The sequence below is a fragment of the Malus sylvestris genome, chromosome 2 (assembly GCF_916048215.2).
Source record: "Malus sylvestris chromosome 2, drMalSylv7.2, whole genome shotgun sequence".
Lineage (NCBI taxonomy): Eukaryota > Viridiplantae > Streptophyta > Magnoliopsida > Rosales > Rosaceae > Malus > Malus sylvestris.
Window position 1 is genome coordinate 10,501,915 of NC_062261.1, and position 26,353 is coordinate 10,528,267.

Genomic DNA, 26,353 nt, shown 5'->3' on the forward strand with positions numbered 1-26,353 from the left:
GAGACATTGTCACACCCCGATCCCGATATACGTCCAGGATAGACACGTGACGCCATCGAGTATCCGTATTTCCAACATACCCCATCTCGGGGATATGTACAGAGTATAACTCAAGATTCGAATTGCGTAGTAATTTTTATATACTTTATGGCTGCATTTAACCTCCTCGTTAGACTACTTACGTACCCTAATAGGAATCAAGCCATTCGTAGTTCACCATTCACTACACTCGAACATTCATCGCATATCTCACTACGTCTCAACATAATACCATGTAGCACCTCAAGGAACATTCAACAAAGCACAATAATATTCTCTAGTCATCTTGCCATTCACCCACACATATGCATTCCAACACCATCCAATAATCACACCAATCAATAACACATACAATACACCTAAATGCAAGGCTAGAGCGACACAATTTGGCCGAAGCCTACATCTCTGAAGAATGGGATTTTGAATCCAAGGAACCAACAAGTCAAATGATGAAATTTTAGACCACTTAACAAAATCCATCAGCATTGGGTTCCAGACCACTCAACGGAACCAAAACACCAAGTCGGATTCCGGACCACTAAATGGAATCCAAACCAAGATACTATTCCGGACCACTTAACGGATTCGTGGAGAAGAAAGGATTTCAGACCACTTAACGGAATCGCGGAGTACAATGCATATCGAACCACTCCATGAAATCCAAGCTGGATACGATTCTGGACCACTCAACGGATTCGCAGATCACGAGGGATTCCAGACCGCTCAACAAAATCCAGACAGAGCAGAGAACCAGACCACTCAACGGAACCCCAGCAGATATCCAGTTTTGGATCACTCAACGAAACCGATCGGAAGGCCAAGACACATATCACCGATTCGAAGAACAAAACATGAACCAAGTGCTCAATTTACAAAGGCTCAACGAAATGAAACAAAGCACAAGTACTAAATTTAAAAATGATCAATGAAGCGAGAAATGAAACAATGAAATGGGATATGAAACAAGCTTCGAAGAAACAAACCCCATGGCAATGAGTTAATGGTCCACTACTAGCCCTCATATTTCATTACATCATATCAATCATGCAAATCAAACCACATCTTAAATATGCACGTCAATCACATTTCACAAATATCATCAGTACACAAGTCAAATCACGTTTAATAAACATAGGTCAATGGCTAAATATATAAAAATCACATTTATAAAACCAATTCATATTCACAAATGATATCAATGTAAGAAGTCAAGGTAATAACCATATCACATATATTCAAGTCACTCTCTAACCGATGTAGGCCTACTAGACTTCACTTAGTCTCCTGTAGTACTAATTTTAGTATTTAGAATGCTTCGAGACATGTTGACCAAAAGTTAACTTTTAGTCAACGGTGAGGACCTTATGTAATTCGATCCGGAAGATCCGCACATCGGATTTCGGATCCGTAACCTCCTAAAGTCCTCATTATGCTCATATAACGACATACTAAAATCTCATTGCTTGGATCTCAGCCAATTGCTAGAATTAGGTGGCGGTCAACAATTAGTTTTACAAACTTAGAAATCTAATTTAGGAAGATCCGTACGTTGGATTCCCGATATGTCAGTTCCTTATGTCCTCAAATATTACAAATAATAACCTTTTAAAGTTTGGTGATAATCCAATGGTTGGATCGTCAATTCATATAATAACCCCGTGGCGGCCAATTAGGCAATCAACTACAAAACTATGTTAAACATTGAAATTTCACTAAATGGATGTCAAATATGGAATTGGGGCATCAAAATTAGCCTAGAATGGTCCGGTGGGTTCTCAGCCCACGCGGTGGCCGGCCGCTTATACTCGCCAAAAAATTCAACTAATTCTAAAATTTACCAAATTTTACCAGAATGAAGATCTCAATGAGTGGAGTAAGTTTCTTACCTGTGACTAAAGCTAATTTGGTCGGGAAAAGCCTCAAATCGCCACGAACCCGCTGAAAACCCTAGAAATGGGTGACTTCGATTCAACTTCTCCGGTGCTCTGCCGCCTCCAAGGTTGTTTGGGCTTTGTTCCTGGTCTCAAGGAGAGTCTAATGGTGGTGAAGATCGATGTGATTGCATTCGGAAATGGCTGATCTTTGGCGTGGTCAGTCGCACCCACCGGTGCGATTCTTTGTGATTCTGAGCCCAATTTCTTCGAATTTGGGGTGGAAATGGTAAAGAGAAGGTTGTGGCGTACTTCCCAAGTGGTGGCTTGGCTTAAATTGTCAGAATTTGGCCAGAGGAACCAACGGGTTCCATTATTTCCGACTAGGTTGGGTCGCAAGGGGAAATCGGTTGAATTATCCGGTGCCTTCCCCCTCTCTCTTTCCCTCATTTCTCTCCTTTCCCCCTTCTCTGCAGTCCATCTCTCTCCTTTCTCTCCTCCACTGTTCATCACAACCGTCCACGTGGCTCAATCAGATTGTTCCAAAAAATCTGGAACCTTATAGGGTGAAGGTTAAATTTACTAAAATGCCCCCAACTTTAAACGTTAATATCTCATTCGTTATAACTCCAAATTACGTTCCGTTTGCGCTCACGCGCTCGTATTGACGAGTACTATCCAAATACGTAAAGAAAAGTGAGAAAATATATGCAAATCAAATACATCCTTGAAAATTCCATTTGGTCCATTAAGGGCGTTTTCATCCTTCTATTGAAATAAATCTATGCGCCGCAAATATAAACGCGTTGAATTAATAGTACAAAATACATAATTTAAAAAATGTGAAATCTGGAGATGGGATTTCACAGGCATTGTTGAGAACCCTGAATTCTCGTGGCCTATTGTCGGGCAGAGAGTCTACTTCATTGATCCATAGAAACAGTGACGTCACTTTCTTCCTGCTGGAATGAGACATGTATATGGTACATATTATTGTGTAAGGCAAGATGTCAAATAATGCCACACTGGAGGGGTTGTGTTGAGCCTATCCGTCCATTGCCATTATGCATCGCACAACATCCGCATACAAACCTCGAGTAGTTAGTTATAACACCAGTGTGCAGCTGCACTGCATGCTATAGGGTTCCAACGCCCAATTGGGGTGATTTAAATAATTAGAACAAACAGTTTGTGACATTAAAAAAAAAAAAAACTACATTTCAGGCTAGCATAATTAGGGACAAGAGTGCGTTGGTACATAAACAAAACTTCCGGGTAACTTTCAAAAGCCAGAAAGACAATTTCCTGGGGAGTCCCTATCCGTCTTCAAAACAACGGAAGCATCAAGTAGTTAAAGTTGGTACAATGCATGGGTGAAGTCCATGAGGCTGGCTTTAAGGACCTAAGTGTCCATTACGCTTCCCTTCCATATTTGCCTTCAACACCTTTGAAGAACCTCAAGAACCAGTACGCAGAAGATTTTGGGTGTCTCGAGAGCCCATTCTTATAGTCAACGTAAACCAAACCAAAACGCTTGGTATATCCTTGAGCCCACTCAAAGTTATCCAGTAATGACCATGCAAAGTATCCCCTTACATCTGCCCCATCCCTGTCCAGGAAAAATGTGACAGTATTGGTTTCCTTTATACCTACCTTTTTAGAACATTGTTCACACACTAATATGAGTTAATTACTTTTTAACAAGGTGATAATATGTACTAGACATGTGAAAATGCTCAAGATGGAGAAACAAAATGACCAACTAAAGCTTTTCTTTGGTTAATAACAATTGAAGATATTTTGTGAAATGTGACATCTATGTCTTTCCCCTTTTGCAGTTTCCCGCTACAAATAAATAGATGAGTAGCACAAGCCACTAGTTATAAACCCACCTCCCATTTATGCAAAATTTTTGAATTTGACAGGATACTAGGTTTTAGAAACCTAACACCCATGGATGGAACCCTGGGGACGCCAGTGGATTGGGTTGGGTGGGGGGCTGTGCATCTATTGGAGTATAAATGTATTTGCTGTGATAGTTACATTATAAGCAATGTGTAGGATTTAATGTGAACCGTTGGATCATATTCCAATTGGTATTTAGTTTAGAGTGTAATGAGTCATAGCTCATGACAAGTGTAAACATCTTACATGATAGCTTAGGAATGAATGGTTGTGATTGCTTTGTAATAGAGTGAGTGAAATTGTTCTCACTCCTCTAACTGTCATATAAGCTGTAAAAGGTTTTTATGAAAAAAAGTTGAGATGGAATCGACACAGTACTAAGAAACATTTCTCTCCTTCTTCTTCGGTGTATTTTCACTGAGTTTTTAAACTTCCATTAAAACTAACACAGAAACCAAACTCTAATATGGTATCAGAGCTTGCCAGGTTGGATCTCAATCTGGGCGTGAATATGTGACAAGATTCGCAGCTGAGGAACTCGACAGAGAATCGAGTTTGCTGCGGTTGAAGAACGATCTGAAAATCTCTGGGTAACTCGATAACAAGTCTAATATGGCTGGATCGAGTGGTGTTGATCTTTGAGCACCGATTTTCAATGGAGAAAATTTTGATTTCTAGCAGATAAAGATGAAGACCATCTTCAGATCTCACGATATGTGGGATATGGTTGAAACGGGGCATAATCCTCCGGCGAAGAAAGAAGAAGAATAACTCATTGCAGCTGAGCTAAAGCATCTGAAAGAGAACATGATCAAGGATGCAAAGGCTCTCATAATTATTCAAGGAGCTGTGTCAGATGAAATTTTCCCAAGGATTGCCATTCTGGAGACAACAAAAGAGGCCTGGGATATACTGAAGCAGGAATTTATTGGAGATAAACAGGTGAGATTCGTGAAACTTCAAAGCTTAAGGTGTGATTTTGAATATACTCAAATGGGTGAACATGAATCATTTTCTGTGTATCTTGTGCGTTTGTTGGATCTCATTACACAAATGAAAAGTTATGGTGAGAGTATTGGAAATCAAAGAATAGTGCAGAAATTATTGATTAGTCTTCCTATATCCTATGATAGTATTGTAGCTGTGATTGAGAATTCTCGGGATTTGGAGACAGTTGATGTGCAGGATGTAGTTGCTACTCTAAAAGGGTATGAACAAAGGATTGAGAAACACTCTGAAAATAACACTGAAAAGGCATTTGCTAGTTTAAGTATAGCTCCCAGGAAGAACAATTACAATGGCAATCAAAACTTCAAACCCACAAAGAACTGGCAGACAAAGGGTAAGAAATGGGATAACAAATCTGTGCACCATCAAGGAAAATTTACTGGGTCTTCTGGTAGTGTTAAGAATGCTTGCAAGTACTGTGATAAACTTCATTTTGGAGAGTGTTGGTTCAAAGGGAAACCAAGATGCTGCAACTGTGATAAGCTAGGGCGTTTTGCCAAGGATTGTAGATCTAAAAAGGTTACCCAACATGCAAATTATGCTAATCAAGTTGAGAGCAATCCAACTATGTTCTATGTGTGTATGTCTGCTGCAATGAAGAAGGGAGAAGACGTTTGGTATGTTGATAGTGGCTGCAGTAATCACATGACAATAAGAGAAGATTTACTGGAGAACATTGATAGAAGTGTTACTGCCAAAGTTGAGATGGGCACAGAGGAGTTGGTTAATGTAGTTGGAAAATGAGAGTTAATGGTTGTAACTAAGTAAGGCAAAAGGTACATCAAGGAGATCATGTTAGTACCTGGTTTAAAGGAGAATTTATTGAGCGTGGGACAGATGATGGAGCATGGATATTACCTTGTGTTTGGGGGGATTGAAGTCAGAATTTATGAAGACTTTACATGCTCTAATCTGGTTGTCAAAATTCCTATGAAGGGAAATCGAAGCTTTCCTTTGAAGTTGCAACCAGGAATCCAAATTGCTATGAGGGCAAGTGTTAGACAAGCAGCTGAGATATGGCATAGAAGACTTGGGCATCTAAATATGAACGCTCTAATGCAACTCCAAGAGCATGACATGGTGACTGGTTTACCTGTGCTCAGAATGAACTCCACAGTATGTGAGGGATGTGCCATTGGAAATCATTCTATAGATGCTTTTCCTAAAGAAACAAACTGGAGAGCTGCACTACCATTGGAGTTAATATATACTAATATATGTGGACCAATGCAAACATCTACTAAAGCTGGAAACAAGTATTTCATCACTTTCACAGATGATTGTACCAGAATGGGATGGGTCTATTTCATGAGGAACAAGTCTGAAGCATTTGGTATATTTAAAAGGTTCAAGGCAACTGTTGAATTACAAAGTGGATTTAAAGTGAAGAAATTAAGAAGTGACAGGGGATGGGAGTACACTTCTCTGGAATTTTCTCAGTACTGTGAAGATCTTGGTTTAGAAAGACAACTCACAGTGGCCTATTCTCCTCAACAGAATGGTGTTGCTGAGAGAAGAAATAGCACCATTGTAGAGATGGCTAAATGCATGATGTTGGAGAAAGGCATTCCATTTGAATTTTGGGCAGAAGCAGTTAACACTGTAGTCTACATTCTCAATAGATGTCCTACCAAGGCCTTGCATAAGAAGACTCCATTTGAAGCCTACAATGGAAGAAAGCCTGGAGTAAAACACTTAAGAGTGTTTGGATCCCTATGTTATGCACAGGTTCCATCATAGATGAGGCAGAAACTGGATGCAACAAGTGTAATGTGCATATTCCTTGGTTATGGAACTTGTGAGAAGGGTTACAGGTTGTTCAATCATAAAACTAACAAGATGGTTATTTCTAGAGATGTAATCTTTGATGAGAACTCTTATTGGGATTGGAAATCTGGTAATAAGAAGACTCTGTCAATCTCAATTCCAAGTGAAGCTTATGGAAGCGAAGAGAATGAGGTTGAAGCTGCTGAAAATGATGCAGTATTTGAATGCACAGAATTACTATATGAGCAACATGAGCAAGTTATTGCTTCTCCTTCAAGACAAGAAGAGCAAATGGATCACACTGGTTCACAAGTGTATGATCATACTCTTCTAAGGTTCAGAAGCTTGAATGATATTTATGAAATGTGCAATTTCTGTGTGATAGAGCCTGAATGTTTTGAAGAAGCATCAGGAGATGAAGCTTGGAGAAAAGCTATGTCCACAGAGATTAAGATGATCGAAAACAATGACACATGGGAGTTGGTCAAAAGGCCATTTGATAAACCTGTAATTGGTGTAAAATGGGTCTAAGAAACAAAGCTTAATCTGGATGGTTCAGTGCAGAAGAACAAGTCACGACTAGTGGCTAAGGGTTATTCTCAAAAGCCTGGAGTGGACTTCAACGAGACCTTTGTACTTGTGGCAAGACTTGATACCATTAGAACTCTAATTGCATTGGCAGCTCAAAAGGAATGGAAGTTGTTTCAATTAGATGTTAAGTCTGCATTCCTAAATGGTACACTGCATGAGGAAGTATATGTGGATCAACCACAGGGATTTGAAGTTCAAGGATAAGAAGACAAGGTTTACAAGTTGAAAAAAGGCCTTATACGGTCCGAAACAAGCTCCCAGAGCTTGGTATGATGAGATAGACAATTATTTCAATCGATCCGGTTTTAAGAAAAGCCAAAGTGAAGCTACTCTGTATACAAAGTTAAGTGACGTAGGTGTGCTTATTGTATCTCTATATGTAGATGACATTATCTATACAGGGAATTCTGATGAAATGATTCAAGAATTTAAGAATGATATGATGAAGCAATATGAGATGTAAGATCTAGGACTATTACATCACTTTCTTGGTCTGGGCATAATTCAAATCGATAAGAGTATATTTATTCATCAGAAGAAATATGCCAAGTCACTACTTGAGAAATTTGGATTGAAAGATTGTAAAGCTGTGAAAACCCCACTTGCAATTGATGACAAGTTATCTAAGGAAGATGGGAGTGAAGATGCTGATGAAAGTTTGTACAGGACAATGGTTGGTAGTCTGTTATACCTGATAGCTACTAGACCCGATCTAATGTATGCATCTTGTTTGCTGGCAAGGTTCATGAATAAAACTACCAGAAAACACATGGGGACAACTAAAAGAGTCTTGAGATATGTACAAGGCACATTGGATTTTGGGATTGAATATGTGAAAGGAAAAGCTGTTGTGTTGATAGGCTACTGTGATAGTGATTGGGCAGGAAGCTTGGATGACATGAAGAGTACCTCGGGCTATGCATTTAGTTTAGGTTCAGGAGTGTTTTCTTGGGCTTCTATTAAACAATGCAGTGTGGCTTTATCTATTGCAGAAGCCGAGTATGTAAGTGCTGCAGAAGCTACAACACAAGCAATGTGGTTAAGGTTTGTTTTATTTGATTTTGGAGAAGAACAGGTGGAGGCTACACCTTTGCTATGTGACAATACTTCTGCCATAGCCATGTCTAAGAATCCAATGTTTCATCATAAAACCAGGCATATTAATCGGAGGTATCATTTCATAAGAGATGCCATTCAAGATGGGACAATTGAACTACACTATTGCAGCACAGAGGAGCAATTGGCAGACATCTTTACCAAGGCTCTTCCTAAGGATCGATTCGAATACTTGAGAACTGCTCTTGGTGTGAAATTAGCAAAACATTTAGAAGGGAGTATTGGAGTATAAATGGATTTGCTGTGATGGTTACATTATAAGCAATGTGTAGGATTTAATGTGAACCGTTGGATCATATTCCAATTGGTATTTAGTTTAGAGTGTAATGAGTCATAGCTCATGACAAGTGTAAGTATCTTACATGATGGCTTAGGAATGAATGGTTGTGATTGCTTTGTAATAGAGTGAGTGAAATTGTTCTCATTCCTCTAACTGTCATATAAGTTGTAAAAGGTTTTTATGAAAAAAGAGTTGAGATGAAATCGACACAGTACTAAGAAATTAAAAGAATCATAATGTTGACTAAGTACAAACTCCTATAGTTTTCCAGACCAATAATCAAAAGAACTTTAATTCAATATATTTCACCTCAGTACATATTTCATTTATATAATGGGCAAATGCATTAAACCACAACTGAAATTCTAGATTCAATTTTGTTTTCCAAGTAAAGTCTCTCCAAGCATACCATTCTCAGTAACATATATTGGGGGATTATTGTATCTCTGCGCTATGTAATTCAGAACCTTATGCATGCCCCAAGGAACAACATACAGCCATTCTGATGCTGCCCGCCAAGCAAAATATTTCAGTAGACTGGACAGTTAGTGGAATATGTCTGCAGGAGAGAGTTCATACCTTCTCACCAATAGCCTCACCCCCTTCCCATTCAACTGATGATAAAGAGAGAAAATTATATAAAGATCAAGAGAAAATTTGTTGTGAAAACCAATGACATAGTAGTTACAGTATTTTACCAATTTTCTCTATCCCTTGTGCTTTATAAAAATCACCCTTATCATGGTTATCTCTTCCATGTGCAATAAATCTCGATGTATAGTGATTCAGACCAATAAAGTCTACTGAGTTCTTAAGCAACTCCTTATCTTTCTCTGAAAATATGGGAAGCCGATCTCCAAGTCTTTCACGCATAACTTTGGGGTATTCCCCATGATATATTGGATCTAAGTACCTGCGTTTGGAATCAGCTGAGACGGATTCTAAACAATAGTGTAAGAGGAGAAAACCATTTAAATTCATCTAACGAACTGCCTGGGTTGGCAGCAAGCAGAGCTGGAGAAATTGCTAAAATCATCTGCACCCATTCAATGATGCGGCCCATATGCTGTTTATATGTCTCAGAGTAGGTTTTATATCTTATAAGGATTCAAATAGAATGCATCTTTCAATTAATATGGTTTCACCAGAAGGCAACAAGACAATTTGGTTGCATTTCAAGTAGATGGGAATACTCAATATAAACAGCACGATACATGAAAACTTATGGATCTGCTCAAAACTAAGATACAAACTTTGCATTTCTATGTTGTTTTGTCATTAATTACAGCCCTACTCTCACCAATTAAATAACTACACAATAACTACACTGAGATCAGTTACTCCTGCTAATTTACCATGAGGTTTTCCAATGTACTTTGACGGTATGGATGCTTTAATCGTGCACATTTAGCGTACTTGTGTGAATATTGAATGCACATTAAAATTGTTGAGAATGAGTGTCTGTATGAGGGCTCGTGTGTGTGTGTGTGTGTGTGTGTGTGAGAGAGAGAGAGAGAGAGAGAGAGAGAGAGAGAGAGAGAGAGAGAGAGAAAGAGAAAGAGAGAGATCCATACATATTATCTGAAGTTACATAGTTAGTTAACAGTATTTTTTGTGACCAAACAGTTACATAATTTAGGGAACAAGTAATTACCACCCAAGCTGAAAATCTAGGCGCCTTGCTGCAGCAACTTTATCTTCAATTGTGTCTGAATTAGCCTCTGCCCATTCACAGTCTACGACCAAGCCAACTTGTCCCCCTTGCTTGTCCTGAAAGACAATAGTAGCAGCAAGAGTAAGAACAATATATAATATTTGGGTAGTGGAGTGGAGAAAGAAGATACCGCTACTAAACTATGTCCATATTCAGAAATCTATATTATGTATCTTTAACCTTGACCGTCTTCCAATCAATTTCACATTCATTGCACTTTACGTGAAATCTGATTTTGAACCCAAATATTTAAGCACGGTTTATTAAGTTTACATTTTCCCATATGATGTCAGTTCTACTTAAAAACATATCCTAAATTATAAACGAATTATGTGAAATATTTCTGGATATCAGCTAAATGAGTTCTTTAGCTGACTACATGCACTCTCCCATATATGAAAGGAAAAACAAATAAAGGAAAAAACAAACAGAGAGAACACTAGTGTTAAGATTTGCTTGTTCACAGAATCACAATCTAATCTTACACAAGAAGGAAGCTATAAATTACTGAAATGCTGACTAATATATTACTTCCCTTGTTGAGTAAAACATCTTGCCTTTCATAAATAAAGTGATGAAGTCAACGGCAAATACCAGAAGCTCGGTCAGTGATAAAAAGAGTAACAAGGAGACAAGCAGACAAAGAAACAAACAGTAAACCTTATACTTGCTTCGGTATATGGAAACAGCAGCAGCATGTGCCAATAGTTGGTGGTGTGCAACCCAAAATGGTTCTGTTGACGAGCATTCATGCCTTCCAGGAGCAAATCTCCCAACACCATAACCATTAATAGCAGTCTGATAAGGCTCATTAAAAGTGATCCAGTCCTTCACTCTATCGCCAAAGCTTGCAAAGCAGGTGTCTGCATAGACTGAGAAGTATTCTCTGCATTCACAAAATCTGACTACTCATATGATAGAATCTCACAGCACTAGATAACATATAGGCTATGAGGAAATTGTCTAACAATGACTTAAACACATACAAAAAATTACTATATTTGTTTCCTGAAAGTAACGGAAGTTTGTGCTGCATATCATTTTTTTTCCCCTGCCAATACTGATGCATGCAGACAAACTGCTGTATTGTAGATGATTTTAAGATTGCTAATAACCTGTATTCCCTAATAGAACCTTTAATATTAGCCAGAAGACCCTTAATGCTCTTGCTACCCAGAGTTTCTGTTCCTCTTCTATAGAACTACCTTCTCTATTGAATTAGTCATTCTTTCTAATGGGTGCTCTATTAATCTTTGTTGGGTCTAGTAACCACCATAGCCCATGTCTCCTTTTTTATCTTCTACAGGTGCCACTTAACCTTCTCATATACGAGTTAGTTACTCTAAGCCACATTATCTCAATCTCTCTACCAATGATGGAGCGCAGATGGCACAAATTCTTCTCTTTTGGAGTTCTTTTGACTCACAATATTGTCGCCACCTCCACACCTGTATTTCTTCTTTTGTTGGAATTGTATTCTACGTATTCAGTTTTATATCTACTTATCTTAAGTATATTGCTTCTGAAGTTTCTCTCCGTAACTCTTTTTTATAGCATTCTTGCATCTTTAGTCTATTAAATCAAAAGAATATGCCAATAGTCTGACCATATATAAAGCTCATCCTGAATATCAGTTTGTCCATAAAGAAAGGGCCTCTGTGTTGATCCCTGATATTGTTAGGAATGTCGGTACTACAAGATAGAGAATGCACAAGGTAAAGTAGAAAATGGACGCCAAGAATTTATGTGGTTCGGCAATTTATGCCTACGTCCACCAAACAAGGAATCTTCACTATATGAAAAAGATGAATACAACAAGAGTAGTCTTACCAAGCCAAAGACAAGGCTTGATGGATACAAGAAAGTATAACACACACTTTCTATCACTCTAAACTTCACTCACACAATGTGTAGTGGAACACTCTCACTCTCACTCTTGGAGTGGAACTCTAGCTTTGGACTTGATCCTTTGCTACTCACTCTTTTGTTCTCTATTGGTTACATCACACCCATATTTATAGGTGAGGGCTTGGCATTCTACTAGTTTCTAGTTCCTTCTTCAAACCTCTAGTATAGAAAAATCTAGACTAGCCACATACTTGTAGCTTCTAGATCTTTCCATTTGCAACCAAGGAAGCTAGTACTCTCTAGCTTCTTCCATCAACTTAATAACATGCTAGAATTGTCTAGCAAGCTCCAGCCTCATCTCTTGCTTACTAGAATAATCTAGAACATTGATCATGGGCTGGACCATATACCAACAATCTCCCCCTCCAGTCCATGAGGGAGGAATTCCGATCATGACTCCAAGTTACCTGGAGTTCATCCCAGCAGCTTTAATGCAGAATTCCAACTTTGATTTTGTGACTACCTTTGTCAACATGTCTGAAGAATTATTATCGGTATGAATCTTCTTCAGCTGCAGCAACTTGTTCTCGATAGCGTCTCTAATCCAGTGATAACGAATATCAATGTGCTTAGTGCGTGAATGATATGTAGTGTTCTTGCTCAAGTCCAGAGCACTCTGACTATCACAATAAATGCCATAATCACTTTGCTTCAAACCCAACTCTTGGAGAAACTGCTTCAGCCACAACAACTCCTTGCATGCTTCTGTAGCGGCTATGTATTCAGCCTCGGTTGTGGACAAAGCAACACACTTTTGCAACTTGGATTGCCAAGACACGGCTCCCCCGGCAAAAGTGAACAAGTACCCAGATGTAGATTTTCTACCATCCAGGTCACCTCCCATGTCAGCATCTGTAAATCCTTCCAAGATTGGTTTGGAACCGCCAAAGCACAAGCACATCTTAGAAGTCCCCTTCAAATATCTGAGAATCCACTTAACGGCTTCCCAGTGGTCCTTCCCTGGATTAGAGAGAAACCTGCTCACCACACCTACTGCATGAGCAATATCTGGTCGTGTGCACACCATTGCATACATGATACTTCCTACTGCTGAAGAGTAGGGAACAACTGCCATTTTCTCTTTTTCTTCATATGTTTTTGGACACGACTCTTTGCTCAACTTGATATGATTGGCTAAAGGTGAGCTTACCGATTTGGCTGCTTTCATGTTGAACCTTTCAAGCACCCGTTCAACATACTTTTCTTGTGACAGCCACAACTTCTTGGATTTTCTGTCACGAATTATCTCCATGCCCAAAATCTGCTTGGCTGGCCCTAAGTCCTTCATGTCAAAGGACTTAGATAACTCTTCTTTGAGCTTTTTAATCATAGAAGCATCTTGTCCGACAATCAACATGTCATCAACATAAAGCAATAAGATGATGAATGTACCTCCAGAAAATTGTTTGATATAGACACAAGAGTCAGCATGAGTTCTCTTGTACCCATTACTCACCATGAATGAGTTGAACTTCTTATTCCACTGTCTCGGAGCCTGCTTAAGACCATATAAGCTTTTCTTGAGCTTGCACACCAAAGTTTCTTTACCCTTGACTTCAAAGCCTTTGGGTTGCTCCATGTATATCTCCTCTTCTAAATTGCCGTGGAGAAATGCAGTTTTAACATCTAACTGCTCGAGCTCAAGATCCATGCTTGCTGCCATACCAAGGATAACTCGAATGGAAGTCATCTTCACCACCGGTGAGAAAATCTCATCAAAGTCAACTCCTTTCTTTTGACCAAAACCTTTGACAACCAAACGAGCCTTGTACCTTGTCATGTTGTCGTCTCTTTTCAATTTGAACACCCACTTGTTTTTCAATGCTTTCCTGCCCTTTGGAAGCTCCACCAGCTCATAGGTATCATTCTTTGATAAGGAATCCATCTCCGACTCCATTGCCTTCATCCATTTGTCACTGTCGTTATGAGCTCTGGCCTCCTCATATGTTTCGGGCTCTCCATAATTAGTCAACATGATATACTCTGATGAAGAATACTTGGTAGACGGTCTTCGACTTCTGCTGGATCTTCTGACCTGATCTTCATTCTCTTGCGGGGCTAGAGGCTCCCCCTGATTGGATTCTCCTTGAATCTGCTCTTCTTGACTAGGCTCCCCCTGATCAGCAATCTCATGGTCTGGCACATCTTGATCAGGCTCCTCTTGATCAGCATTATCTGATTCTGCAGGCACTTCATTGGCAGTTGCTTCAGGGATGTCATCGTGACTTTCTTCATCTGAAGCTAATGGATCAACTCCTCTGACTGCGCCATCTGGTTGTGCCTCTTTATCCGAATCCCCAATTGTTTGATCTTCATAAAAGACCACGTCTCTACTTCGGATAAACTTCTTCTGGTATGGGTCCCATAATCTGTAACCAAAATCTTCACCGCCATAACCAAGAAAGATGCACGGTGTAGCTTTGTAGTCTAACTTCGATCTCTGCTCTTTGGGCACATGCACAAAAGCTTTGCAACCAAACACCTTCAGATGAGAGTAAGACACATCATTACCAGTCCATACTCTCTCTGGAACATCAAGACCTAATGGTACTGATGGAGATCGGTTGATCAAATAGCAGGCTGTCCTTACAGCTTCACCCCAGAACTGCTTAGATAACTTTGCAGTCCTCAACATACACCTGACTTTCTCCATGATGGTTCGGTTCATTCTTTCAGCAACACCGTTATGTTGTGGAGTTCCAGGAACTGTCTTCTCATGACGTATGCCATGTTTTACACAATACTCTCTAAACTGGTGAGATGTGTACTCGCCGCCGTTGTCGCTACGAAGGCACTTGAGAGGTTTCCCAGTTTCCCTCTCCACCATGGCATGGAACTCCTGGAATGTCTGAAACACCTGGTCTTTGGATTTCAACAAATACACCCACACCCTTCGTGAAGCATCATCAATATAAGTAACAAAATATTTATTTCTTCCAAGTGACTCTACTTCCATGGGACCACACACATCTGAATAAACAAGATCTAACAAGTTTCCTTTCTTTGTAGATGGAACAGAAAAACTAACTCTTCTTTGTTTTCCGAATAAACAATGCTCACAAGAGTTTAACGACGTACCTTTGGCAAAGGGAATATGAGACTTCTTTGCCAAAACTTGTAGGCCTTTCTCGCTCATGTGGCCTAGCCTCTTATGCCACAAGTCTAGAGATGAGTCTTCCACAGCATTCAACTCACCTTTCAAAACCTTGGCATTTGACCGGTACAACGTACAACAAAGTCGTGCTCTTGCTACCACCATTAAGCCTTTAGTAAGCTTCAATTTTCCTTCGCCAATATGGTGATAATATCCTTGTCGATCAAGGGTACCGATGGATATCAGATTGAGACGTATATCAGGAATATGTCTCACATCTTTCAACATCAATTGGCAGCCGAGATTAGTTCTTAAGCAGATATCACCAATTCCAAGAATTTTGGAATAGCTTTCATTCCCCATCTTCACTATGCCAAAGTCACCTTCTTTGTATGTACTGAAGAACTCCCGTTTGGACGTAGCATGGAAGGAAGCTCCATTATCAAAGATCCATTCAATGTCTCTGTCAGAGTTGCCCATATGCAGACATTCACCAACAGACAATATTTCTGGTACATCACCACATATGACAGCGGTGGTATTGCCAGTATCATCTTTCTTCTGATTGTTTCCTTCCCTTTGCTCTCTCTTCCAAACTCGACAATTTTTCTTCATATGGCCTTCTTTGCCACAATGGTGGCATGCACCCCTGAACCTTGACTTGGATCGGCTAGGACTCCTGCCATGACCTCTAGGCCCTCTACTCTTGCTTCTTCCGCGGTTCTCTGTGACAAATACTTGGCTGCTATCTGTGCCAGAAGTCTTTCTCCTTGTTTCTTCATTGAGCATGCTATTTTTAACATTATCAAGAGTAAGAACACCATTAGAAGCAGAGTTACTTATACTCACCACAAAGGTCTCCCAACTGTCTGGCAAGGATCCAAGTAACAAGAGCGCTTGTAGCTCGTCCTCGATCGTCATTTTCATAGTAGCCAACTGGTTGATGATATTCTGGAAATTGTTCAAGTGTTCTGCTACACTTAAACCATCCTTGTACTTCACATTGATGAGCTCTTTGATCAAGAAGGCTTTCTTGGCTGGGGTCTTCTTCTCGAACAAGGACTCAAGCTTCGTCCAAAACTCGCGAGCATTGGTTTCATTAGACACATGGTGAAAAACACTATCATCCACCCATTGTCTAATTGTGCCAATAGCCTTGCGATTCATCTTCTTCCACTCGGCATCGGACATGCTCTCGGGCTTAGCGGCATCTCCTTCAATTGGCTCATGCAAATCCTTGCAATAGAGAATGTCCTCCATCCTTGGCTTCCATGTTACCCAATTGGAGTTGGTGAGTTTGATCATAGTGCCACTTCCTTCCATCTCGTAGTACGAGCCAACCGGGCTCTGATACCACTTGTTAGGAATGTCGGTACTACAAGATAGAGAATGCACAAGGTAAAGTAGAAAATGGACGCCAAGAATTTATGTGGTTCGGCAATTTATGCCTACGTCCACCAAACAAGGAATCTTCACTATATGAAAAAGATGAATACAACAAGAGTAGTCTTACCAAGCCAAAGACAAGGCTTGATGGATACAAGAAAGTATAACACACACTTTCTATCACTCTAAACTTCACTCACACAATGTGTAGTGGAACACTCTCACTCTCACTCTTGGAGTGGAACTCTAGCTTTGGACTTGATCCTTTGCTACTCACTCTTTTGTTCTCTATTGGTTACATCACACCCATATTTATAGGTGAGGGCTTGGCATTCTACTAGTTTCTAGTTCCTTCTTCAAACCTCTAGTATAGAAAAATCTAGACTAGCCACATACTTGTAGCTTCTAGATCTTTCCATTTGCAACCAAGGAAGCTAGTACTCTCTAGCTTCTTCCATCAACTTAATAACATGCTAGAATTGTCTAGCAAGCTCCAGCCTCATCTCTTGCTTACTAGAATAATCTAGAACATTGATCATGGGCTGGACCATATACCAACAGATATAAGTCTACACTAATAAAAAACTTGCTTTTCTCTCATGAAATTCTTCACAGAATAGTTGTACAAAAAGCAATTCGGGGTTGTCCAAGAGAATGAACAATGTACGGTTGGTCAAATAAAAGCAACACATATACCGATAGGCGGAAATATATTTTAGCTCACGTGCCTTGAGTTAAAATACATCCAAAAGGAAGAAAAGGGATGAACTTGCAACTTGGGTTCTTGCGGATCAATTCACAAAATTTTAAGCAGTTCTAAAAGCATTTGAAGTGCTTCTTGCAAAAAGCATTTTTAAGTGTTTTTCCAGGATTTACTTGCATTTTTACTAAAGATGAGGTTCAAGAACATTTTCACCAAAAGAACTTTCAACATTTTTAAAAGCACTTCCAAATAATTCCATAATTGTTGGAGCTTCTAGAATAATTCAGAGTTTGTCTGATTTTATTTAAAATGCTGGAGCTTCTAGATGTTTTAACACTGTTTTGCTAGGCTTTCTTTCGTTTTCCTAGGGCATATGGTCTTGTTTTTATCAGTCAATATAATTAGACTTTTAGAATTCCTATAAGTCTTTAATGTGAGTCATTAATTACTAGCCTTCCGGTGCTTGTGTAGCTCTATATAAGGGAAGCAGATTGTCTGCCTCTTGTTTGGGTGTCCTCCTCATCTCCTTTTATATTCTTATTGTTTTTTGTCTTATTATCTCTATAAAAAAAATTAATATAAAATATTGACGTAGCTTAACCGTGACCGCACAAAATATGAAAGGATAGGAAGGACACTCAAACAGGAGGACAGACAATCTGCCTCCCTATATAAGACCCATTTTGTACTTATACAATTAGTCCATGAAGAATATTGTGTTTGCTTCAACATAAGTTATGCCCCCATTCCCACAATTCAACCTCACCAAACACTAACTTTAGCCTGTTGTTGTGGACCTAAACAACCACATAAAACCCAATCCGAAACGTGCAGCATTCTTTGAGGAATCAAGCATCTTACAGTGGTTGTTTGTTACCTTGCCGGTGAATCTTTTTTGTATTTCTGGAATTGTGTGTTAACATTTGTGAGTTATTTAACTTTCTTCCTAATTGTTATTTTAATTCCTATCTCAGCTTCATCATTTGCATCCTATAGTGCCTTGTACATATGAATTAAGAGTTAGGTAGTCCTATATTATAATTTAATGTTAGAATAATTCCTAACTCTTGCTATAGAGTCTAGTGTTTGTCTAACAGAAATGATTGCAGTTGTTCGTGGAAAGGCGTCATGCGATGTTAACATATCTGTCTAAAATTCACAATGGAAGGATCTTACAGCACTCTGCAATTCGTTGGCACATGGACGTAAACTTTTCTCTATTCCTTGCTTTCAATTTCAAGAGAAGAGTTGGAATGAATTGAGTAGATATCTTCACTTGTGCAATAATAAAACAAAATTGATATTTAAATGATGATATAGAACTTACACAATTTGCTTATTCAGCCACCCTCCCATATTCTCATGAAGGTACAAGGGTAGATCCCAATGGTACAGTGTTACGTCAATGAAGAAGGGATACGTCAAGAGAATGAAACATGGACATACGCTTCAAGAACTTTTTCAAGTCCTTGTCTGAATTCTGCTTGGGGATATCCACTTAAAACATGTCATATTGTAATCTCCACATGTTTTCAAAACCTTAGATAGCTAAGAACACTTCTGCCACAACTATCTTAAGTTTTCCTAAGGAGCCAATTATAAATATTTTCGTCTAAACATCACCAAAACATTGTCCATTCATATTTGCCGAACTTGTGAAAGATCCATTCAATCTTGAAGTTATTATTGACCATTAATCTTGAAGATTTGATCAATAACATTTCAACTTAGCTCAAGCATCTATGCCGTTCAAATCACCTTCACTACCATATTTTAATGCAGAGATCACTACCCAGAGGTAGGATGTCAAGAAGAGTCAAATGAGAAGGTAAATGCTAAAAAGGAAATGAAGGTGAGAAAGTAATTTTAAAACATAAAACCAGAAGACAGTGAATTGATAATATCCTGCGTTTTAGCACTAGAAAGAACTCTATAGATGGCAAAAGGTAGCATACCAGGGAAGATTCGAGACCATGATATGGAAAAACGATGAGCTTCAAATCCCAACTTGGCAATGAGTTCAACATCTTCCTGTTGGCATTAAATAGATTGTGAGTTGGTGTGACTCGGATGAATTGAAATTTCAGACTTGCATAACTATCTGAACAGAATGAAGAACGGCAAGTGTAAGAATTTTATCATGTTCTTTTAAACCATTACGAAAAGAAAACACGACTAACAGATGAGGCCAGAACTGACCACGTTCTTCAAACCATCAACATAAATAGGGGGAAATGACATTGAAAACTAGTAGAGACATCACAAATACTAGCAGTTTTGGGAAGATAACACTGACATAATGCCAAAGACCAAAAGGATTGATTCGGTTATGACCAACTTTCTACTAACCTTATACCGATGATATTGATCAACTGCAACATCCCCATTGCTTCCATCAATGATATTCCCTAATGAACCAAGACACACGTAATAAGTTCCGTAAGTTGCTAACTAAAAAATAGTCTCAGATTGGACAAAATCAAGAGAAATTCAGGTCCTAGAAAATATTATCACAAGCTCAATGAAGAAAAGGTACCTTTTGAATGTGAAAAGGCATCCCAAATGCTGGGACCCCTACCACCGTCCTTGCAGGCTCCCTCTACCTACAGATAAACAAGAAGCCCCTAAACCAAAATTCATAGACTCTGAGTTTTGGAATTCAAGACAGTGCATTGGACAACTCAAAAGTAGAAAATGGGATTTGTTATTTTGCAAAAATATGATTGAAGACAGGATACTCACAATTACAAACACTACATTATCTTAGTGGTCACTTGTTTTTTAACCATGGAACAATCATGTACATATTTTATTTTGAAACATACATGTACAGATACTTAAACAAACAAACAATAAATAAATAAAATTGCTGAGTAACATGTAATGCAACAAAAACTGGGATTGTGATTGGCTAAAATTTCATTTACGAAGTAGAAACGTAAATTAAGGGCGCGTTTACTAATCCATAATCAAATTGAGAGGAATTGAGTTGAGGAGGAATTGGATTGAGGAGGAATTGAAATGAGGTGGAATCAGAATCAGATTCCTGTTGAAGTTGTTTACTAAAATTGTCTGGAATCGGAATAGGAATGATGTTGAGTCCATATAAGTTGTTTACTAATTCACTTCAATCGGAATGAAAACTAGGTTAGTTACTATATTGCCCTTACATAAATAAATTATTTTCATACTAATTAATTAAATTAAATTCTTAATTAAATTTATATAATAAAATTCATCTATATAAACATTTATAAATAGATTTTATTTATTTATTAAAGATGGCATGAATGATGTTGAGTCCATATAAGTTGTTTACTAATTCATTTCAATCGAAATGAAAACTAGGTTAATTACTAAAATGCCCTTACATAAATAAATTATTTTGACACTAATTAATTTAATTAAATTTATATAATAAAATTATCTATATAAAAATATATAAATAGGTTTTATTTATTTATTAAAAGATGACATAATGAGTGTCAAATGAATGGCAATATTGGAATAATAAGAAACAAGTGAGTGCATAATAGGAATAAAAGATGTATTCCCGATTCCTTACCCTCAGGGAATTCAAATACCTCACAAAACTAGGGAATCCCGTTCCTCCAATTTCAGGAATTTGATTCCTTGTTTCGTGTGGGCTCTATCATTTTTTTATTCCTTAATATTTAATAAATACCGGAATACTCTGTAATCGGAATTCAGTTTCGTTTCTTTATTCCGATTAGCCTTACGTAAATGTGTCATAATACTATTCAATGAAAGATTGCTGGAAACCACACCCAATCGAATGCATCAGAAGCAAAATAACTCCACTGTATGACAAACTGACCAAAATAATAAAATAAAGAAAAACGGAATTCATAATCAAATTAAATTAATTCCAGCAACAAGATTTTGGTCTGGTGTTTCTGCTGCATTATTGGAAGAGGTCCCCAATTTGGATCCCTTCACCAGTTGATGAAATAAATAAATAAAAATAAATCAATTTAAAAAGGAAAAAGAAAAAAGAAAAACAGCCACTAACTTGATACGCGGAAGTGCCAACGCCAAAAACGAAGTTGGGAGGAAAGTCACTGCGACCAAGGATTAAAATATCGATAATATCGGCGAAATATCGTCGATATTATCGTTTTTCAGAGAGATCGATATTTTCCCACGTATCCCCTAATTATCGTCAAAATATCGCGATATATTCGATATTATCGAAACAATCGTCGTGGCTCCGTCGTCAGAAAGGCAGCCGAGGCTGCGTCGTCGCAGCTGCCCAGATCTCTCTCTGCAATCCAAGCTCAGACCCAAGATCTGCGCCTCCGTCGTTGGAAATGAAAAATCCATTTTCTCCGGATCCCAAAACCTGCTCGGGTTTGAATCAAACCGTTTGATGGATCCCCTTGCCTGATGGTGGTCGCCGAGAGGTGAGAAAGGGAGGAGGAACAACGACATGGGTTTTGATAGACTCACCCACTACACTCGATCCTCCTGAGCCCAGCGTCATAGATGATGATCAGTTGGGTGGGTGGGTGGGGGTGGTTTCTCAGGTGGGGGTGCCAAGATCTAGGGGAAGGGAGAGATAACGGAGGAGGGCAGAGGGGGTCGGACAGGCGGAGAGTGAGCACTCGATCCTCCTGAGCCCAGCGTCATAGATGATGATCAGTTGGGTGGATGGGTGGGGGTGGTTTCTCAGGTGGGGGGGGGCCGAGATCTAGCGGAAGGGAGGGATTACGGAGGAGGGCGGAAGGGGTCAGACAGGCGGAGAGTGAGGAATTTGAGAGAATATGGATGGAGAGAGAGAGAGAGGCGACTAAAAGGCAAAGTGGGAATAAAAAGGGAAAGAGTCTGAGGGCAATAGGGATTTTGATAGGTTATGAAGAAAGATGATGGGTTGGGATTTTTTGCATTTTTGGGAATTAAGTGGGACTCTTTCTTTGCAATTTTCTTAATGCCCATTTTGCATTTTGAAAATAAAATAAAATAAAATATTGTTTTCGATCACAATTTTACATAATTTAAGAGCATCTTCAATATAAATTTTAAATAAAACCCCCACAAACATATAATTCTTAAATAAAAAAAATAAAGGGTAATAAGTCACTCATGTATCTTACCATGCAATGTATAAAGTGTAAAATATTGTACTAATTCATTATATATAAATGATTATGGTGTGTTTAGACTTCTTTCATTAATTACTACATATTTTCTACACTCACAATGTTTGTCAGCTCGCTATATAATCAACTTGATAATGTTAAATCCATCATGCAATGCATTTCCTTCCAATTTTTTGTGATAAACTAATAGATAATTGACTAAATAAACATCCTGCAAAGTTTCAATAAAAATTTCCAAGTTTTTCGTACAATTTTCGTGGTTTTTATGTAATTTTTATCGATATCGATATTATCCCGATATTTCCATCGATATTTCCGTGTTTTCAGACTACCGATATTTCTGATATTACCGATATTTTCTTCCTTGACTGCGACAGACTTCATGAGTTTCTTCATCATATTCCTTCATATTCCTTCAACAAGCCCTTCTTTGCCATTCCTACTCCTACTTAGAGCAGCCAAGAAAGTAAGGAAAATACTTGATTTAGGGTTTATGCATATCGGAACCAAAGGACTGCGTTGGACCTGGACTATGGTTACTGCAAAAATTTATTTTTAAACAAAGACCTACACATCCAGAAACCAAATAGTAGGTGAGTCGTCAGAAAGAGAATATAAAATGGGGAAAGCGTCACCGCCAGTCATTGTAGCCTTTCTAAAAAGACGATACCTCCCCACCCACTCACACAATTTAACATAGTTAAATCCTTTGTTTCCAGCAATCTTTCATTGAATGGTTGGATCCTTGGCTTACATCACTTTTCTGTCCCCCCATTATCTAGTGTTCACCCACTCACGCTTAATTGAGGATTCCATTTCTTTCTCCATAAAGACAGAGGGAGGAAAGAACGCGGGAGGAACAACACTACGCCGGAAAACAACACAGCAGCAACAAGAAATATCTCTCCTTCTCAGACCACTCCCCACCATCCTTTTCTTGTACCTTATGTACAGTCTCTAGGTCATCTTCATTGTAGTTTATAAATCTCCCGTGCATAGTGAAATCCAAATGCATATGCAACTCTAACGGACGTAGCCGAATTGATGAACCACTTAAATTCGGTATGTCATTGTGTTTTACTAGATTTATTCTACTCTCTGCCTCTATCCTCTCCCAGCAAGAACTATGAAAACACACCACCAATCAACCAAAAAAATAGCTACGCATGTGCAAGTAGATTAGACATGAATCACAAAGCAAAGGGGGAAGAAAGTATTTGAAAGCAAAAGAACCAACACCAACATATCTAATTCCTTCCAATGGATTCTTCTTGTCTTCCCGTTGCTTATCAAGCTCATCATGGCCAACCTAATTCCTTACATATTTATTCATCAACTTAATCTCATCTCTCACATATCAAGTTTCTACAAAACAAAACCACAAACTCACGTATCGTCATAAAATGCCAAACTACATATTCAACACCACCAAAAGCTGCATTGTCAGCAAGAAGCTCGCAGTGTCGGGACGCCAACCTGCAACGACAACGTTGCCTGTGGCCAGTCAACCTGTCACATCCAGTCCGCTTAGTAAGATATTATCCGTTTTGGGCCACGTCCTGATTTGTTCTTGGGCTTCCACGCAAAACGCATCTCACTATAGGGAGGTGGGCATGTATGTTAAGGCACATTATCCCCTCTACCCCGGGCGATGTAGGATCTTACAATCCACCCCCCTCAGGGGCCCGACGTCTTCGTCGGCACACTTCCGGCCAGGGAGTACCAAATTGTCACATCCCAGTTCGCATAGTAAGATATTGTCCACTTTAGGCCACACCCTCATGGATTTGTTCTTGGGCTCCCGCCCAAAACACGTCTCACTATAGGGAGGTGGACATGTACATATAAGGCACATTACCCTCTCTCCTCTGTGCGATGTGGGATCTTACACAACCTCATCCCAATGAGAGACATGGCGGACGTTGACGATGTTGAGGTTAAGACTTGTACAACCGAGCAAGCTATATTCCAACAGAATTGCTCTACGGAACCCAAATGGGGTTATGCATCAATATCGCCTAAACGAAGATGGAGTACAATGGTAAAGTAATATTTCTCAATTATATTGTTGTGTGTTATCAAATACGTTATTATTGATAATATAATACCATTTTTGCTACTAACTATTTTGATTAGTTTTGCAGATTGTTTGATTATTATAGAGCATGCGATTAGTGATCATATCCATATTACTTTGCATATTCATAAGCATGCAAAGCAAGAAAAAAAAAGTTGTGTTGTGTCAAGTACTCACTTGTGTAAAGTGTTTGAGTGGTGAAGATATTCAAGGGATGGCATTGAATATAAAATAATAAAATATTGTATATGTTAGGGGTCGGGGAAAGGATTTGAATATACAATTGGGCGTCAGTGGAAGTGCATATATAGTAAAATGGAAAAACTGAGAATTTAATTATGAAAATTGGGCTTAAGGGATGAACGGGAGTTAACTCATATTCTAATGTATTTGGAGCCAAGTGGTATAAGCATGATATGGGACGTGCATGCTTGGGTGCTTTAGATATGTGTTAGTGGGATTAGATGGAAGTGAGTACATTAATCCATCTCATTTGCATTATTTCATGCATTTGAAAGAATTGTTATAATTTAATTATTATTTTGTTAGTAGTTTTGGTTGTAAAGTAACTTGTGCACTAATTTTATTCCATTGCATATTCAATAAATTTTATGTAGTAAACTCAATATTTTTATCTTGTAAATATTATTACTCAGTATTATACAATGTATTGTGTAATTGTTACAGATTACTTTATTTTATTTTCCACCATATCTTGGTTGTATAATTTATTTCTATAGCTAATAGATATGACTCACATCCTAAATCCTTGCCAGCATTTACTTCTAACTCTAACATTACAAATTACAGGTCCTAAACCAGCTCCCTCCCTTCATATTTGTAAACGCCAAATTAGTGAACCTGTGTAATAAGTTATAAAAATAAGTGAACCAGTACCTATTCTATCATTAGTGAACGTATATCCCTATAATTAGTCAACCTGTGGGCTAGAGCTGTATCCCCAATTAAGGTAATTGGATATGCGGTTTTAAATGGTTTTGATTGTGAAAGTGCGTTTTTTTTTTTTTTTTATGATTTACTTTTCTGCTTTAGTTGGTGAACCTAAGCACATGAAACTTCCTTGTTAGTGAACCTATCATCGTCAATGGCCCTGTCAGCGTGGTCTACTAAGTAACACTTTTATGCATTGTTTATTCCTTACTCTAAGCTTGATGCAAGTTAGGTTAGACCATTGTCGACATTTTGCCGTGTTATATTGAGGATGAGGAATCAAATCAGAATATTTCATAAAGATGTGCATGACGTCATTTTTGGAGTTATTTAAACCATATTACAAAGGGATGTCATCGAAATACCATAAGAGATCAAGTTTACTCAACAGTCAACACTTGATCTTGATGAACAGACCCATTTTCGCTAGTCCCCCAATAAGAGTACCAAAGGAACACAAATTAGGAGAGTGAAACATGCTAACCAAAGCAAACCAAAACTTTCATATATGATACCTCTAATCAAGTCCCCAAGCACACTAACAACAAAGTCTAAATATACTAATACAATCACGATGCATACAATGTCTCAATAGCTTATAAACAGTGAAAGTCAAATGGGGTAAACAAAGAGACAAAGTACTCAAAATCAAGAGCATTAAGATCGTGTAACCGTGCATAAATTTAAAACAACAATTTAGATTTCTAAATGGGCTTAAATGTCAACATAGTCCCTATGTTTTACTTTATTGGCCAATTTAGACCCTGTGTTTTCAATTCAACCAAATTGGTCCCTATGTTTATATATGTTAGCCAATTCAAGG

The 26,353-nt window shown here is 38.5% G+C and overlaps 1 protein-coding gene across 1 annotated transcript; it reads right to left on the reverse strand.

Moving 5' to 3' along the window:
• Positions 1-8,993: 8,993 nt before the first annotated feature.
• LOC126601106 (beta-glucosidase 42-like) lies at positions 8,994-21,834 on the reverse strand. Its single transcript, XM_050267775.1, has 11 exons — positions 21,601-21,834; positions 21,416-21,499; positions 19,919-19,985; positions 19,732-19,790; positions 19,251-19,413; positions 18,710-18,785; positions 10,952-11,177; positions 10,232-10,347; positions 9,276-9,490; positions 9,157-9,191; positions 8,994-9,085 (listed from the first exon to the last, which is right to left on the reverse strand). The coding sequence occupies exons 1-11, from the start codon at positions 21,832-21,834 to the stop codon at positions 9,038-9,040; spliced, it is 1,323 nt and encodes a 440-aa protein (XP_050123732.1). The 3' UTR covers positions 8,994-9,037.
• Between the last annotated feature and the right edge of the window lie 4,519 nt (positions 21,835-26,353).

Coding starts and splice junctions, on each gene's coding strand:
- LOC126601106 (XM_050267775.1), bottom strand. CDS start 21,834: ATGTCGTTGTTCCTCCTCCCTTTCTCACCTCTCGGCGACCACCATCAG. Junction 9,491..10,231: donor CTAGATTTTCAGCTTGGGTG/GTAATTACTTGT, acceptor TTCCAAACGCAG/GTACTTAGATCCAATATATC. Junction 9,192..9,275: donor ACAAGGGATAGAGAAAATTG/GTAAAATACTGT, acceptor CTTTATCATCAG/TTGAATGGGAAGGGGGTGAG.